Below are 14,818 nucleotides of genomic sequence, written 5' to 3'. Positions count from 1 at the left end.
GTCTCTACGGTGCATGCACGAAGGCCTGGAATGGCCGCCGCACCTCTGATCTTCCCTGCGCAAACTCACACTTCACATGCGCGGCCAGCTCTAACATGGCGGCACCCTGCAAAGGCTGCCGATGCGGACCTCGGTGACCCACTCGCCATTATAACCACCTGCACTCTCCACTGACCCCTGCACCAACCTCCGCTGCCAGCCACAGCCGCACCGGGAGGTGAGGGTACAGACGGGGGACCCAGGCAATATGTACATATGGGTCATAGCAAGGACTTCCTAAGTGGTTAGGGTTTAGCTATTGATTGGGGCACTATTTTTATCCATGTTCCTTTCCCCCCTTCAGTTCTCCCACTCCAGTCCCTTTATATCCCCATGTGGCTGCGTCAATAGTGGTTCCGACGGCGTGAGCGACAACGCTAGTACCAAATTGAAACCAATGGAGGCCTCTGCGCGTGTGCATAGTGCACATTTGCACCTGAGCGCCAAGGAGGCCAGTGTGCGGCAAGACAAAATTATTTTTCTGCCTTGCGATGGCTGGGTCACTTGAGCGGTTCGTCCAATGAGGGCGAACCAGCTCCGTGATATCACCGCTGCGCCTCCTGGCATGTGCCCCCATCGCCCATGTTTGCAGTTGAATATAGTCAAATCGTCGGAGAAGTAAGCTGGCGGGAGAAAAGACGGTCACGCACCCGCTCGCACTTACCATGGACGAAGCCTATGAGTTGTCTTTCAAGCATCGGCTTTGGGCTGCAGCATACAGATAGCCACTCCTAAGAGTAAAATGGTGCGTTAGCCTCGCCCCCTTCTCGGACTCTGTTGATTCTCGTTGATTGGTGCATTGTATATGTCCCGCCAGTGACACGTGATAATGATGGCTACATCTAGAGTATATGTAGCCATGAGTTGTGCCCATGCAGTAAATTCTGGGACCTGACTATCATGGGCATGTTGGTAATTGCCTGAAAAGCCACACTCCAGAATGCATTGCATCACTTTGCAACTCCTGGACACTGCACACTTAACTTTCAGGTGCTGGCTGGAAAAGCAGCGTAGGCCGAGGAAGTACGTATTGTTTGGGCTTGATTAAGTTTTTATTACACCTTGCCGTTCAATTCCTACCCTAGTTCTAAATTATTTCAAAACTAAAGCTGCCTCCCATTTTAATCTGGTCTGTAACTGTTACATACGCCTATAATACATATTATCTTACTGTGCATGCAATGTCTTGTATATAATGTATAAAACAAACAAACAAAAGATTCCCCCTTGAATGCACTCAGAATGATCTAATTGATATGATGTAGTATATTAAAATAATTTAATGTATATCAATAGTGAAATAAAATAGTAGTTGTACAGAGGGGTGTGGTAAGCAAGTCCAGGGCCACCCCCTAATTACATACCAAATAAATTTCCGTATTAAGTTAAATAAGGAAAAAGGGCTGAGAGAAACCCTACACCAAATCACACTGGTTAGAGACCATAGTAAATGTGGGTCAAATCCTGCAGAACAAAGTACTAGCCTATAATAAGGCGGCACTTATATCTAAAAAACCGGCAGTCTCACGGGGTATAAGACTGCAGATACTGAATCTGGAGGAGGTGTTTACACAAAGGTAATCGTAAAAAAACAAAAAGGACTGGCAGCAGTAAATAGCCAGACCAGTCAAGTGTGATGGTGTAGGTACTGAAGGCAGCGTGAGATCACAGTACCAACACGCGCAAATCAATCTGTATAGTAGACATAATGAAATGAGAGGAACAACTAGCAATGGTAAAGGTCCTAAGCTGGGCTAGCACAAAATGTGCATGTGTATTGCCCTGAGGCACGGTTCACTGACCGTATCAAGTTATAGCCTCATAACCAGAAAAAACTCCATTGAACATTCACTTTTGTATGAAAAGAAATGTGTCCGTGGTGATATTGTAAAGTCACTACACGTGTGATATCATAGCTAGTGTCCGTCAACACATTACACTTCTCGCAATTGAACATATAGTGAAAGTTTTATGGAGGTGTACATGCTGATGCTAAACAGAAGGATATGCTCCGATACTGCTCATGATTAGTCTAGAAACAGCACATATTGCAGCAATCTCTGTGAACAAGTAAAAACGCCACACATATTACATATGTATCAGTAAATAGCGACTGCCTATTAGACTTGTAAATACATTGAGATCCTGAGAAACCCCTCACAGTGCATAATAGCACGATTGTGGCAAGGAAGGGCTATAAAAACGATACACTTAGCTTGGTTAGTTGTATTCCATGCTGGATCGTGCAGCCCATAAGGAGGGGAACAGGAGCCTACGCTACAATGTAGCTGGAGCGTGTATCGGTAAGGTCCTTGCTGTAGGGTGACGTCACGCCGTATGGTCACCTGACGTACGTTTCGCGCGTAACCAATGTAACCATTGTAGAGGGAGAGGGGGATTGGCCCAGTATTAAAGGGGTTGCACCCCATATGGCCACCCCCTGACCTCACCAGGGAGGCAAGGGGTTAACTGGACTGCGGTCCAGGAATGTTGTTTTAACCTTTACATAACATGTAAATGTGTGTTCCCCTGTTCCAATGTAATATCATCATGTCAGTGTCTGCACCACACAAACACCGGGATCCATCTGAGAGGGCAAGGGTTAATAGTTGATTAGTGATTATAGCCCTTTGTTTAATTTTCCCGCCTTTTCAGGCACCATTTTGCAGAGTCCCATAGGCCGCCATTAGAGCTCCATGCGTTTCAATGGCGGATCTAGCTGTTTTGGACCTGTTTCCCTAGAAGACCAGCAGGTGGCGTCCGAGAGGAGGAGCGGCGGTTTCCCATTGTAAGTCAATGGGCTCATTGACTTCAATGGAGATTCCTCGACGGCGCTTTCCAGGAATGAGTTGGCAGCCGTCCAAACCACAAAACCGCAAAGCGGATACTTTATCTGAAAAAGAGCTTTCATCACTGATTAGTCAAGTTCAACGACAAGTGGCGTGGGAATCTTAGGTTCTAGGGCACCCAGAAATAAAATTATTTTTGCCCCTAGCTCCTAGGCCTCCCCTCACTTGACCACCACCAGGTCCAAGAGTCCAGGACCCCGAGAAAGGGTCGTGCTGACGGAGCGGGGTCGCGCCATAGGTTTCAATGGCGGCGGCAGAAGCAGCACGAAAAAACGGCTAAGTCCGAAACCCTGCAAATCATAAGTCATAACTCATAGTCCAAGTTCTGGAGGGTCCAGAGGGCCATGGTTTGGGGTGCCTATAGTCACTGTTCCGGCATGACCGCAGAACCATTCCTGACCCTCTATGACCAACCCGACGGAGTATGGACCACCATAAAGGTTCGTGAGTTTTTCCCATAGGCTTCAATGGTGGCCGTCCCCCCATTGAAAGGCTATGGCGGAGAAGCCCATTAGACTCCAACGGCGGCGGATTCCTCGTTGTAAGTCTATGGCGGCAGACTCCCATAGCCGCCAATGGCGGCGGAGCAGGTGGTTTCAATGGGGATTTAGTGAAAAACTGAGATTTCTTTTTAAAAAGCCAGGGTGTACAGCGCACAGCAATGAATGAAAAGAGCAGGTCTTGCAAAACGATCCTTTATTGACAAGTCATCATAAGTGGGGAGCAGCAGCAAACCTTCTACGCGTTTCGTTCCAAAGAACTTTATCAAGAAGTGCTGTACATGGTGAAACAATGATTTAAATACAGCTGACTGCCGTCATTTCGCGCCAAACGGTGACGTCACTGGGCATCACTGACCAATGAGAAACATGTTCATCGCGCATGCGTCCCGCGGCAAGGTACTCTGGGACTCTCTGCTCATACCAGCCGCGCTCAATCACGAGAGACACGCCCCTCAGGGCGGCTCAACCGATGAGGGCACACCTCTGGCAGTTGCAGGGGAACACCTCTTCCCCGCCGCTTGGCGCATGCGCAGATGGGCCACTGAGTAAATAAGTACCGGTATTAGATTCCCCCTGTTCTGTACAGCAACCATGGAGGAACACCAGTATACAGATAATAATAAAAAAAGGTATAATACTGGAATTCAAAAGGTTCTAATAAGCATACAAAGTAATCTACATGCATATATAAAGGAATCTACATTCATATACAGAACTGGGGAATCAACTAGGCAGTCAGTTACAAGATATAATTAAATATGAAAAAAATTACATATATCAAAACAATTTATTAATTAAAAAATGCTAAAAAAGCAATACTAAAACATAAGTAAAAAGGTGTAATTTTATCTTACTGTATACCTATATAAAAACAACAAAATGCATGCCCCCATTGATGAAGTGGAGGTCATGATTATATATATATATATATATATATATATATATATATATATATATATATATATATATATATATACATACAATTTGTTTTCATATGGCATATAATGTGAAGTGCCTTATAGAAGATGTATAGATTTTTATAAAACATTCATGATTAGTATTTCTATACCGTAGATGAAGAAGTGAGTGCATATAATCAAGCATAGGTTCCTTTTTGTCAAAAATAGATTGAGGCAATGTAACATTTTCTTCAAATATTTTAAGTACATTCAGTTAGACCAATGGTTCGTGAGTTTTTCCCATAGGCTTCAATGGCGGCCGTCCCCCCATTGAAAGGCTATGGCGGAGAAGCCCATTAGACTCCAACGGCGGCGGATTCCTCGTTGTAAGTCTATGGCGGCAGACTCCCATAGCCGCCAATGGCGGAGATTCCCTGTTGAAAGCCTGTGGCGGCGGAGCCCGTGGTTTCAATGGGGATTTAGTGAAAAACTGAGATTTCTTTTTAGCAGAGATTTTTATAATAAAATATAAAACGGTTTATGTGATATTTGTATATCTCCGGTTCCGAAGGTCGCAGCGGGCTGAAACTTGGACCCCATAGTGTACCACTTCCGGCATTAAGGTCTGGACAGTTTGGAACCGCTGGACCTAACAGAACCGGGTATTTTAATATGTGTGTATATTCAGAACCATACTATATTTCAAAGCGGGGGCAAATGACCGCGAAGAATCCTACCTACTAAGGAATGCAAATGGTCAGGGGAGAGACCAAATGTCTAGGAAACAGGCCCCTGATAAAAGACTCAGCCACTCCAAGTGTTTACAGGAGGGTGGAGAAGCGTGAAGCTGGAGTGGTTTGTGAGTGTCATAATTCACACTTACAAACAAAGCAAATCCTGCCAGATACACCGTTTGGTAGACTGGCCTGCGCCCCTGATTCAGATGTGGGGCTACAGAAATGAGACCCTCATGGTCCCAGTTCGCATGTGCCAACTAGCTGGGGGGCATGGGTTAAACTGTGTTCCCACGTTAGAGATTGGGTACAGACAATTGATCTCCAATGGCCTGTACTCAATGTTAAGTATAGGGTTACAAAGATATATAAACTGTTGTCAACCCTACAGTACTTGTCTTTTATTGCATCTTGATTGTTACCTGATCGCTGGAGAATTGCTATCTGATACTTCTTCATTTCCCAACTCAAAGTAAGTGTTACCTTCTTGTCTGTTAAATTGTGCTATATTGCTGTGTTCACCTTATTCAAGGAATAAACTACATTTTATTTATATCTAAGCCTCGTTCAGTTCAACCCAGTAATTTTTGGTGTATTATTATAGCCTGTCACAAAGTTACCGTCACAACCGTGTACTGTATTTGTAACCATGTATTTGTCATAACTCATAACACCCCAGGGCATGCTTGAAACCGAGAGTTAACTCTCAATCTATAACTTCCTCATAAAACAGTTTATAAATAAAATAAATAGTCAATATATGCCCTTACTCTTTTCTATTTTTATACTGTATACACTAGAGATATCAGATTGTAATTTGATGCACTGTGAGGATGTGAATATAAAGTAATGTTTTTGTCGTGTACAGTAGCGCCCCGCTTCTCGGCGTTTCGCTTCTCGGGGAAGGGTAGAAAGGAAAACCAAACTGGGGTGGGAAAGGGGTAGGGTAGGAGGGGAGAGGGAGGGAGGGGGTGCAAACAAAAGGTGATGCATGGGGAAGTGGGGCAACATTTTGCCAAAGGGCAATAGGGGTCTGTGGACGGACGTTCACAGAGGTACGCAATTAGGAGGCTTTATAATGTGAAATTATAATAAGGCTTTATTGTGCCTTTTCCTTTTTATCAGGAAAACATCCAAACAAGGCGGGGGGGGAAACAAAGCTTCCATTCACAAGGGAGTATTTCTAGTGAAAACACTATGCAATCAATTCACATCTCCTTAGTCAAGCATTTCTCCCCAGCCCCAAACACATAGCATGCAATAAGCAGATATAAGCAGTTTCTTAAGAATAAATGTCTTATCTGTTTGTAAGCTTCTCTGCTCTCCTGGAACCGCACGGAGCGTGCACAGAAAATCAGCATCCAGGTTTAGAAGTCTTATTTGGGCCTTGTGTCTTGAAAACAGCTCTGCTAACTTTTGGCAGAGCTCAAAACAAGTGTGTCTCCAAGTTCAGCTCAGGGGTCAGCTAAAGAGTTCTCACTTCCTGTTTCAAAAGACAGGCTTTCTAAACCATCTAATCAGGCAGGTGGTGTTTAGTAATTAACTACCAGAGGTTAACCACCACACTGCTGGATTAAAGGCACATTACTGAACAGGGATAATTCCCCTGTTACAGGGTCCAATGGTACTTCCCTTTAATCCCCATAAAAACTCCCTATTTGATAGTGATAAACATAAATAAAGCCAATCCAAACGGATAAGGTGAAAAAATGAGTCCAGCACCTCAGGGAGAAAATGCACATAAACCATGCTCTGTAAAAGCATAACCTGGTAAGAGGATAAGCTGCAAAGATCCCTAATAGAACTCCTGAGCTGAAGCACACTATGATAAGTGGAAACAGGGTATATGCCACAGGGAGATACTGATAATAGTCTGGATATCAAGTTTAAGAAAGTTATTCCACCGACCAGTTTTAGCCCAGAGATGCTCTTTACCCCCTACGGAGAGAGTGAGTAGGAGGTACGCAGCCCTACGGCCAGACCCAGCTTCTGCCAGACCCCCTCTTCCCCCCCACTGTACCTCCGTACCTCTGCCAGGGGGGGGAGTGAAGAGGGGGTTTGGCAGAAGCCACCAGCAGCAGGACATGGAGAATAACATACACACACCACACAGAGAGAGAGATATACACACACCACACAGAGAGACACACACACTGACTGTCACACACACACACACTGACTGACACACACACACACATACACACACACACACAGACACTGACACACACAGTGACCACACTCAAGGAAGTGCAAATAGCTAAAGCACACGTTCTAAGTCAACTTCTTTGCGTTGTGGCACTGAAACTGTGTTTTGATTTTTAATTAAAAACATCACACAAATACAATTTCTGTGACAAAAGACAAAGAAGTTTCACTTAAAATGTGCGTGCTTGGCACACACACACTTTTTTTTTCATTTGTCTTTTATGAGTGCTGGGAATATTCTTTTGTATCTATTGTTGTAGAGGAAGTAGGGTTCCTCCTTGTTCCACGTTGCACCATTTAATACACACGCTTGCTATTTTGAGTACTGTCTACAGTATTTTTGTTTTGCTAGATAGCAAATTCTATGTTCCACTTTTCTGCGATTTTCGCTTTCCGGCAACGGCCTAGAACGGAGCCCACCATATGAGCAGGGCCCTACTGTAATGACTACATGTATAGCTTATAAATTCTAGGAAATGAAAGCCCCTATTTTCTGTGTTTATCTGGAAATCTTTATTGAAAAGTTTTGCAGCCGTACATGAAATATGTTTTATAATCTAATCCTAACATTACACAAACTTTCTCTTTCAGGTTATCTTTTGGTCTTGGAACAAGCATCAGGTGGTGAGTACTGGTATAAAGTGACAAGTTAAATAAGTATTTAAGTTACTTTGTAGCTTAGTAATCACATTTCTAGACCTGTTAACTGTTATCTTAACAAGGTATGATTTTTGTCTCCATTTTGCAATCCAGGGCAAATTTCCAAACCTACATTAACAGTAAATTCAAGTGTGATCATGATCGGTGACACAATCCTAGTGTCCTGTAATTTGAAAGATGGTTCTGGGGCACATAACTTCTCTCTAAGTAATACAAACACGGATACGGTCAGAACAGAGAAAAAAGCAGAATTTACTTTCACCAACATCATGGAAAGTGAATCAGGATTATATACCTGCAGTTACTGTGTTCAGTCTGGATGCTCAGATCCTAGTAACCATGTGGAGATATATGTCCGAGGTAAGAAGAAAAATCAAGGATTGCTGATTTCACATGTGGTTGAATGATGATAATGTACCACTTTGGGGCCTATTCACCTAGCTTCCATAATTTAATTGCAACATCGAACGTGTTGGCATGTTCTTACCTCACGGTATGAAATTTGTGTAAAAACGGTATTCACTAAAGCAAATCACATTTTCTATACCGTTTGTTACAAAAATAACATACCGCACTAGTTTGTATTTGCTTAACAGGTGAAATGCCCGGAGCGTGCGATTTCGCTCCACGGGTCTGTAAGAGCTCAACAGAGAGAGCAGAGAGATGCTGCATCTCCCTGGACAGCACTTACATGTGTAGGCCTGGTAGGAAATGGGGCTATAGCTCTATCCTCCTCCTGTGTGTAAACTCTGCCAAGGGCAAATTGCCAGGAGTTGACATGGGTTTTCCCCACTTATGACACTGTGTTGTGTAAGTGAAGGTAGGTCATGTGACCCTGTGTCTAAGCAAGAGATGCAGGGGCGATGCCTACTGGAGGTTACATAAGGCAGTGTCACTTCCTATTTAGTCTGTGTCTGTGGCTGTTGGTTCTGTGTGAGTAGTTAGTGTTAGGAGAGGAGTGAGCAGCCTCTGAGTAGAGCTGCTAGAACCATAGTTAGTGAGGTGGACCAATGCCTCTCACCCTGCTTAGGGGGTGAGGGAAGAGTTAGCCCACTCTGGATGCCCTTGATCCAGAGTGGTGACAGGGAAGGACCATCCTGAGGGAGAACAGTCAGAGTAGACTGTGCATCCTGTACCTGTCTGCTGCTGCTGTGAATAAAGACTGCTGCTTTTAAGGAAGTCCTTGTGTGTGGGACTGGAATCTCTCATCCCTGTGTGGGAACTCTTTGGTAAGGATTCCGACCCGCATTCCTGGGGCTTACTAAAGATGGAGGTGCTGCACCACTGAATGAGAACGAAGGCATCCACCCCAGTAACCTGTTCCTGTTATCCCCCATACCATCGCGGGAGACTCAGGCCCTCCTGTTGCCAGCAGGTATGCACCACATACAGACATGTAGCCAGACCCCAGTACACCTTAGGGGGGCCGATCTGCGATTGGCCCGGGGAGAGTGGGTTACACATGCAATCACATGACAGGTGATTTTGACATGCTATCATGGCTTTGTGAATAGCTACACATGCATAATCGCTTGTAAAGTGCACTTTACAAGCGCTAAGTCACTTATCGAAGCTACAATAGGCCCCATTGAGTGGGTAAAGAGTGCATCCACACAACGTGCCTGTACCAGTCTCTCACTTAGCATAAATTGCAGAAATCTGTATTCTTGGAATGAACATTAAAGTAGGCAACTATGTAACTAGGCACACTTCTAAAGAGGGGTCTGCCTAGAACATTTACCTTCCTGAAGCTTGTACAGTCAGGGCTGTGCTCAGAAAATATAACACCAGCAAAACACTCAGGGGAAGCTATTTCCCATGAAGTCTGTCCTTCCTACAGGGATAAATAGGTAAAGTTTCTGAACTGCAAAGGCAAAAAATATATTTAAGGGTGCATCTGCATGTTCAAATCAGGTGACCCAAGCAAGTTCCAGTGTCTTAATCATCATATACATAATGTTTCACATGCAGCTATAAAGATTCTAGGTGTATTCTTTTTAGCCACCATCTTCATTTTATTAATGGCTACAAAACATGTTTGTGACATTAAACATGACAATTCATTATGGCACCATGATAAACAGAGATACCAATAACTCCATTTAAAAAATGACACTGTTGCTCCCTTATTACCTATGTGCCATTAGGGCCAAAACTTTACATTACTAAAAAAAAATCCCATTGAAACCAAGCCAAGGGCAGCAACACAATACATTGAACACACTACACCGAGCATGGCAATATATCTGCAAACTGGATCAAGATTCAGATTCTCGGCTCTATTGACAGGAGAATATGTACAGATGCAGCCAGATTCATCTCCAACCTGCCCTGCACTTGGTTCTGATCAACCGGGCCAAGTGTGGCCTGATCACAGCCAAGTATAGAGCAGAAGGGAATTTCCCTTTAGGATTAACACAGCGGGGTCCCTGCTTCTGAATGGGACCCCCGCTGTGTTAATCCTTATGAACAATTAGTCCACTGAGTTTTTTTATATATAAAATAATCAAAATGGGAAGGCCCTGATAATTTGTTGCTCACAATGTATTAATCTAAGCAAGACAGAGTGTGGAGGTAAACTAGAGCTCCACTGACGGATTCTTGCTTTGACTTTCTATTCAATTTGCAGACACCTTCCAACAGCCAACGATAACTGTTATACCTCGAAAGATTGTTCAGCCGGGAGCATCCATCACAATAAAATGCGAGGCTCGCTATGCAAACATGGCATTTACTCTTTATAAGGACAGAGCTATTGTGAAGCAGGAAACCACTGACGGAAAAGTATTTACATATCATATAAAAAATGCCGCAGAAAGTGACCGCGGTCAGTATATGTGCATGTACCAAACAAAACCAGACAACAACCGCCGGCAGATCAAGTCTGAATTGACTAATCCCATGATGATAGATATAAAAGGTACAAATCAAATGCATAAGTTCATAACACCGAAAATACCAAAGATTCAGAGGTGTGGGTAACTGTGGTTCGCAAAATGTTTCATAAAGTGTTTACAAAAGCTTCAATTGCTCCAAAGTGGAGGAAACGTGCCATTTTGGTTTGCAATTCCTAGTGACTTTTCAAATATCCAATCATCCTTCTAAATCTCATCAGCATTTCACATTCACTAGTAAAAATATGATAAAAGCAAGAAAAATGCTTAAAATAAGTGTACAGAACAAAAGAGAGGTAGAATTGGTACATTTAATGGCTTAGAAGTTTTCAGGACTACTAAGGTCTCTTCTTCAAGCAGGTTTTTACCTTATATGTCGAGAACACAAAGTTTTCAATAGGGATGGGAACTTGTGTTCTAGTTTTGGCTCTAAATACTTTTTGGGTTTCGATATTGGCTCTAAGGCTGAGATGTTCTAACAAAACTCTGTTAAGCTACTAAACGTGACTTTAACTTCACTTAAAAGCAATGCTGTATCCTCAAAGTTCAATAACAAAGTGAAGTCTTGGCAGCAGTGACAATGACATGCAAATGATATGCAAATCAAGCGTTATCATTGCATCACCTATCCCCTACAGTATGTCACGGTTAACATGCGGACATAATGTTACATTATACGAACTCCCATCCAGACCCTGAAATATAACTTTTACAGGGTCTAAATGGGTGTTAAACCACAGAGGCCGGATTTAACGTATTGTTCCGGTAGGTTCTGATCTCACCCACCTGGTTTTGTTTATCTCTACTTATCTCTTCATTACAATAGTGCTGTTGTTTAGGCTGTGGATTTGACTTAGAATTTAATACAATACTAAAACTAGAGTTTACATTCTAGAAACTCTGAAGCAACCGTTTGAGCCATTTTCAAACTAAAACAGCTCAATCGGCCACTTCAGAGTTCATAGAATTCACTCCTCAAACGAGCTGATTCTTGCCAAAGTAATATCACAGCCAAAAAAACGCTGGGTTTAATACACAAGTTTTCCTTGGGCATTTAAAAAAACCTACTGTAACTGCTTCCCCATTTTATATCATAGCACTATTAGCCAACAAAAAAAGTAATATAAAAAAACAATACATACAATACTATTAAAAATAATTAAATATACTATATACAATTAGTAGGAATATAAAAAATAACGCAATCCATTGAGTGGCAGTGGGGCTACCTAGGCCCTCTCAAACACAGTCTAGGAAGCCACATTGGCACTCAATAGAAATATTAAGTAAATGAGTATCACAAACCCTCCCCCCTCACCCCACCCCCCCCCCCCCCCCCCATGTTCAATGCTACCATCATCCTCATTGTCGGAGTCCCCGGAACTAATCCAAAAATGGGCTGCTGCCCAACTATTTTTAAAAAAATCCCGAAACCATAAAACATAGTCCATGGCTGATGGCTAAAACCCTCCCACAAAAAAATACTCCAGGGCCCAATAGGCCAAAACACAAAAACATAAAAATTAACCAAGGGCCCGATGGTTAATCCCCCAACTCCCCACCCCTAAAAGAATCTCAACGATAAATCCAGGCCCGATGTTCCCTCTGTAATTCAGAGTTCAACGGGGCAAGGGAGGAATTAATCCCTTGTATACTATAGTCATTTTAACCCCTTGGCTACCTTAGTGGCCATAAAGGTTACTAAGGGTTTATATAAAGCACTTTTCTTTTCCTACTAGTTCAAGGCATACACTTTGGTTTACTATATTTTGAAGGAAATATAGAATGCTGAAGTAGCCGGTTCGGCACCCTGGAGTAGATGGAAAGAAAACCCCCTGTTGGTTTCTCTGAAAAAAATGACTTTAGAGAATAAGAATATGGGGTTAAGATGAATGTAACCAAAGCAGTGCTCCTTAATGGACCTTTTTAGCCTTCGGACAAAATTCTATTGAATGTTTCCTTCGTGCCTGCTCCGGGTTTCTCTTTCCTCTTTATAGAATACAGGGAAGCTGATTCTTTGGAGTATATATGTAGAATTTGGGCCTTAAGAGCTTATGTATCAAGGCAAAAGTGGTGCAATTCTGGGGCAAAACAAACTGCTCTAAATGTATCAAAGAAAATTACCTATTAAATTTAATGGGACTTTTTTCTTTGATAGAAACGGTTAAGATTTTTTTTGTCCCGAATTGCACCACCTTCCCCTCGCTATGTACACCCCTTATTTGTTAACTCGTTCTCTGATAAATCTCATCAAATCTTTCAGATCTGCCAAAACCTAGCATCACTAAAGAAGATGACAATGTTACGATCTGGATCCATTGCACAGCGCCCGCAAAATACAGCGAGATCTGGTTTCAGCTATTGGGAGACCAAGATACACTTAACTTTGACATAAGAGAAGAACAAAATAACAAAGTGACATTCAACATAACCGAGCGTAGTAAGAAGACTTATTATTGCCTTTACCGCATCCGGGTGGTTGATGACTTCGCAGATTCTATACACAGCGACCAATTGTACATTGGCGAAGAAGGTGTTGGTAAGATTTACTTTGCTTAATGAGATTTAGCAGAGAGCCTATTGTGTTGATACAGTGCCTTACAGGTCTGAGTTGAATAATTTTCTGGTGTCAGAAGTTGTCTTGTGGAAAAGCATTGTTTAGTAAATATGGACCATAGACCCTAATTTACAAAGAAATGATACTCTGTGTTTTCTAGCACTTGATGTGGTCTTGCAACATATCACTGCTTAGTAAATATGTGCCATAGGCCCGTGAAATAGTGTCGATCAGGCACTATCAGGTTAATTGAAGTCAATGGGGCTTTCCATGTGCTAGTGCTGGATTGGTGCTAGCACACTTTTAACCCCCGTAACGCCAAAGGGTCCGTGCGTAAAACATCGATCACGTGACTGCTTCTCAGAGTGGTCACATGATAACAATGACCTCTAACATGGAAACGGAAGACAAGGAGTCCTCTTCCATTTCTCTGCACAACAGATATCAACAAGCAGTCCAAGAGCATGACGTAGTCCCTACGTCATGGGACCCCTGGAGTGACAGACCCAATGACGTAGGTGCTACATCTTGGGACACCCAAAGAGTTAAGAAAAAGGCCCAATAGTCCCACAGGAGCTGAAGGAAATGTTAGCTTTTCTCTTTTGTGCTTTCTTGTATGTATTTGACATCATTTTTCATATAGTGTTTTGCATTTTATGTTGTATTGCTATCCCGTAGGGAGAAGCGCAGGGATTCACTTTCTGTTTTTCACATTTGTATGCCCAATCCCTTTGCCAGCTGCGTGCTCCTTACATGGAGAAGCGCGGTAATTATATATTGTTTTACATTTTATATTGTACTAAACCCCTTATGCTGTTGACAGAAATTATTTGTTCCCCCAGCTGCCTACACAATATCAAACATCGTACGGCTTCTGATTGCAGCAGTCCTTCTTATTGCCGCTGGTTGCTTCTGTTTCAAACACTATTTCCCGCTGAAGACTGAAGAACGTCCACCTGAGCTTCCGCATGCTCGGGACAAACTTGTTAAAGGTGCTAAAGATAATCAACTGGTGTGTGAAAGTGGCGTGTGAAAGTGGCGGGTGAAAGTGGAATGTAGGAAGAAAGTTGGTCAATTCCAAATGAGCTAGCGGCAAGTAGCCCTGTCATTTAATTGCATGTTGACATATTTGTCTCCATATTGGTAAGTAACCTCTGCCACTGCTTTATCCTATACTGTATCTACCTTATTTTTATGTTTACTCTAGCAGAGAGCAGGAGAAAGCACCAATTATATATATATATATATATATATATAATACTGAGTTAAGTTATGGTGAGTAAAAAAAGTGACAAAAACCCTCCACAGGAAAGCAAATATGCAAATATAACTGTATGCTCATCTGCATGTCTTAGGCAGGTCTGCAACCCCGCCTTTCCCCATTATCACCCAGCATACAGCACTTCCACTGCAGCAAGGGATTCTGGGAAATGACATGCAAATGAGCACACAGTGTCACTTTTTGCCTCAATAACCAT

General features: G+C 42.8%; 1 protein-coding gene across 1 annotated transcript in view; it reads left to right on the top strand.

The window, feature by feature from the left end:
* Nucleotides 1-14,585, top strand: part of LOC142496528 (immunoglobulin superfamily member 1-like) — a 32,793-nt gene extending 18,208 nt beyond the window's left edge. Inside the window, exons 2-6 of the mRNA XM_075603204.1 lie at nt 7,821-7,853; nt 7,983-8,249; nt 10,519-10,809; nt 13,047-13,322; nt 14,183-14,585. Of these exons, the coding sequence (XP_075459319.1) occupies nt 7,821-7,853; nt 7,983-8,249; nt 10,519-10,809; nt 13,047-13,322; nt 14,183-14,373 (1,058 nt within the window). The 3' untranslated portion in view covers nt 14,374-14,585. The remainder of the gene's footprint in view (nt 1-7,820; nt 7,854-7,982; nt 8,250-10,518; nt 10,810-13,046; nt 13,323-14,182) is intronic.
* Nucleotides 14,586-14,818: the final 233 nt, after the last annotated feature.

This window comes from Ascaphus truei, chromosome 6 (assembly GCF_040206685.1).
Source record: "Ascaphus truei isolate aAscTru1 chromosome 6, aAscTru1.hap1, whole genome shotgun sequence".
In the NCBI taxonomy this organism is placed as follows: Eukaryota; Metazoa; Chordata; class Amphibia; order Anura; family Ascaphidae; genus Ascaphus; species Ascaphus truei.
This window is presented reverse-complemented; position numbering and strand designations above follow the sequence as displayed.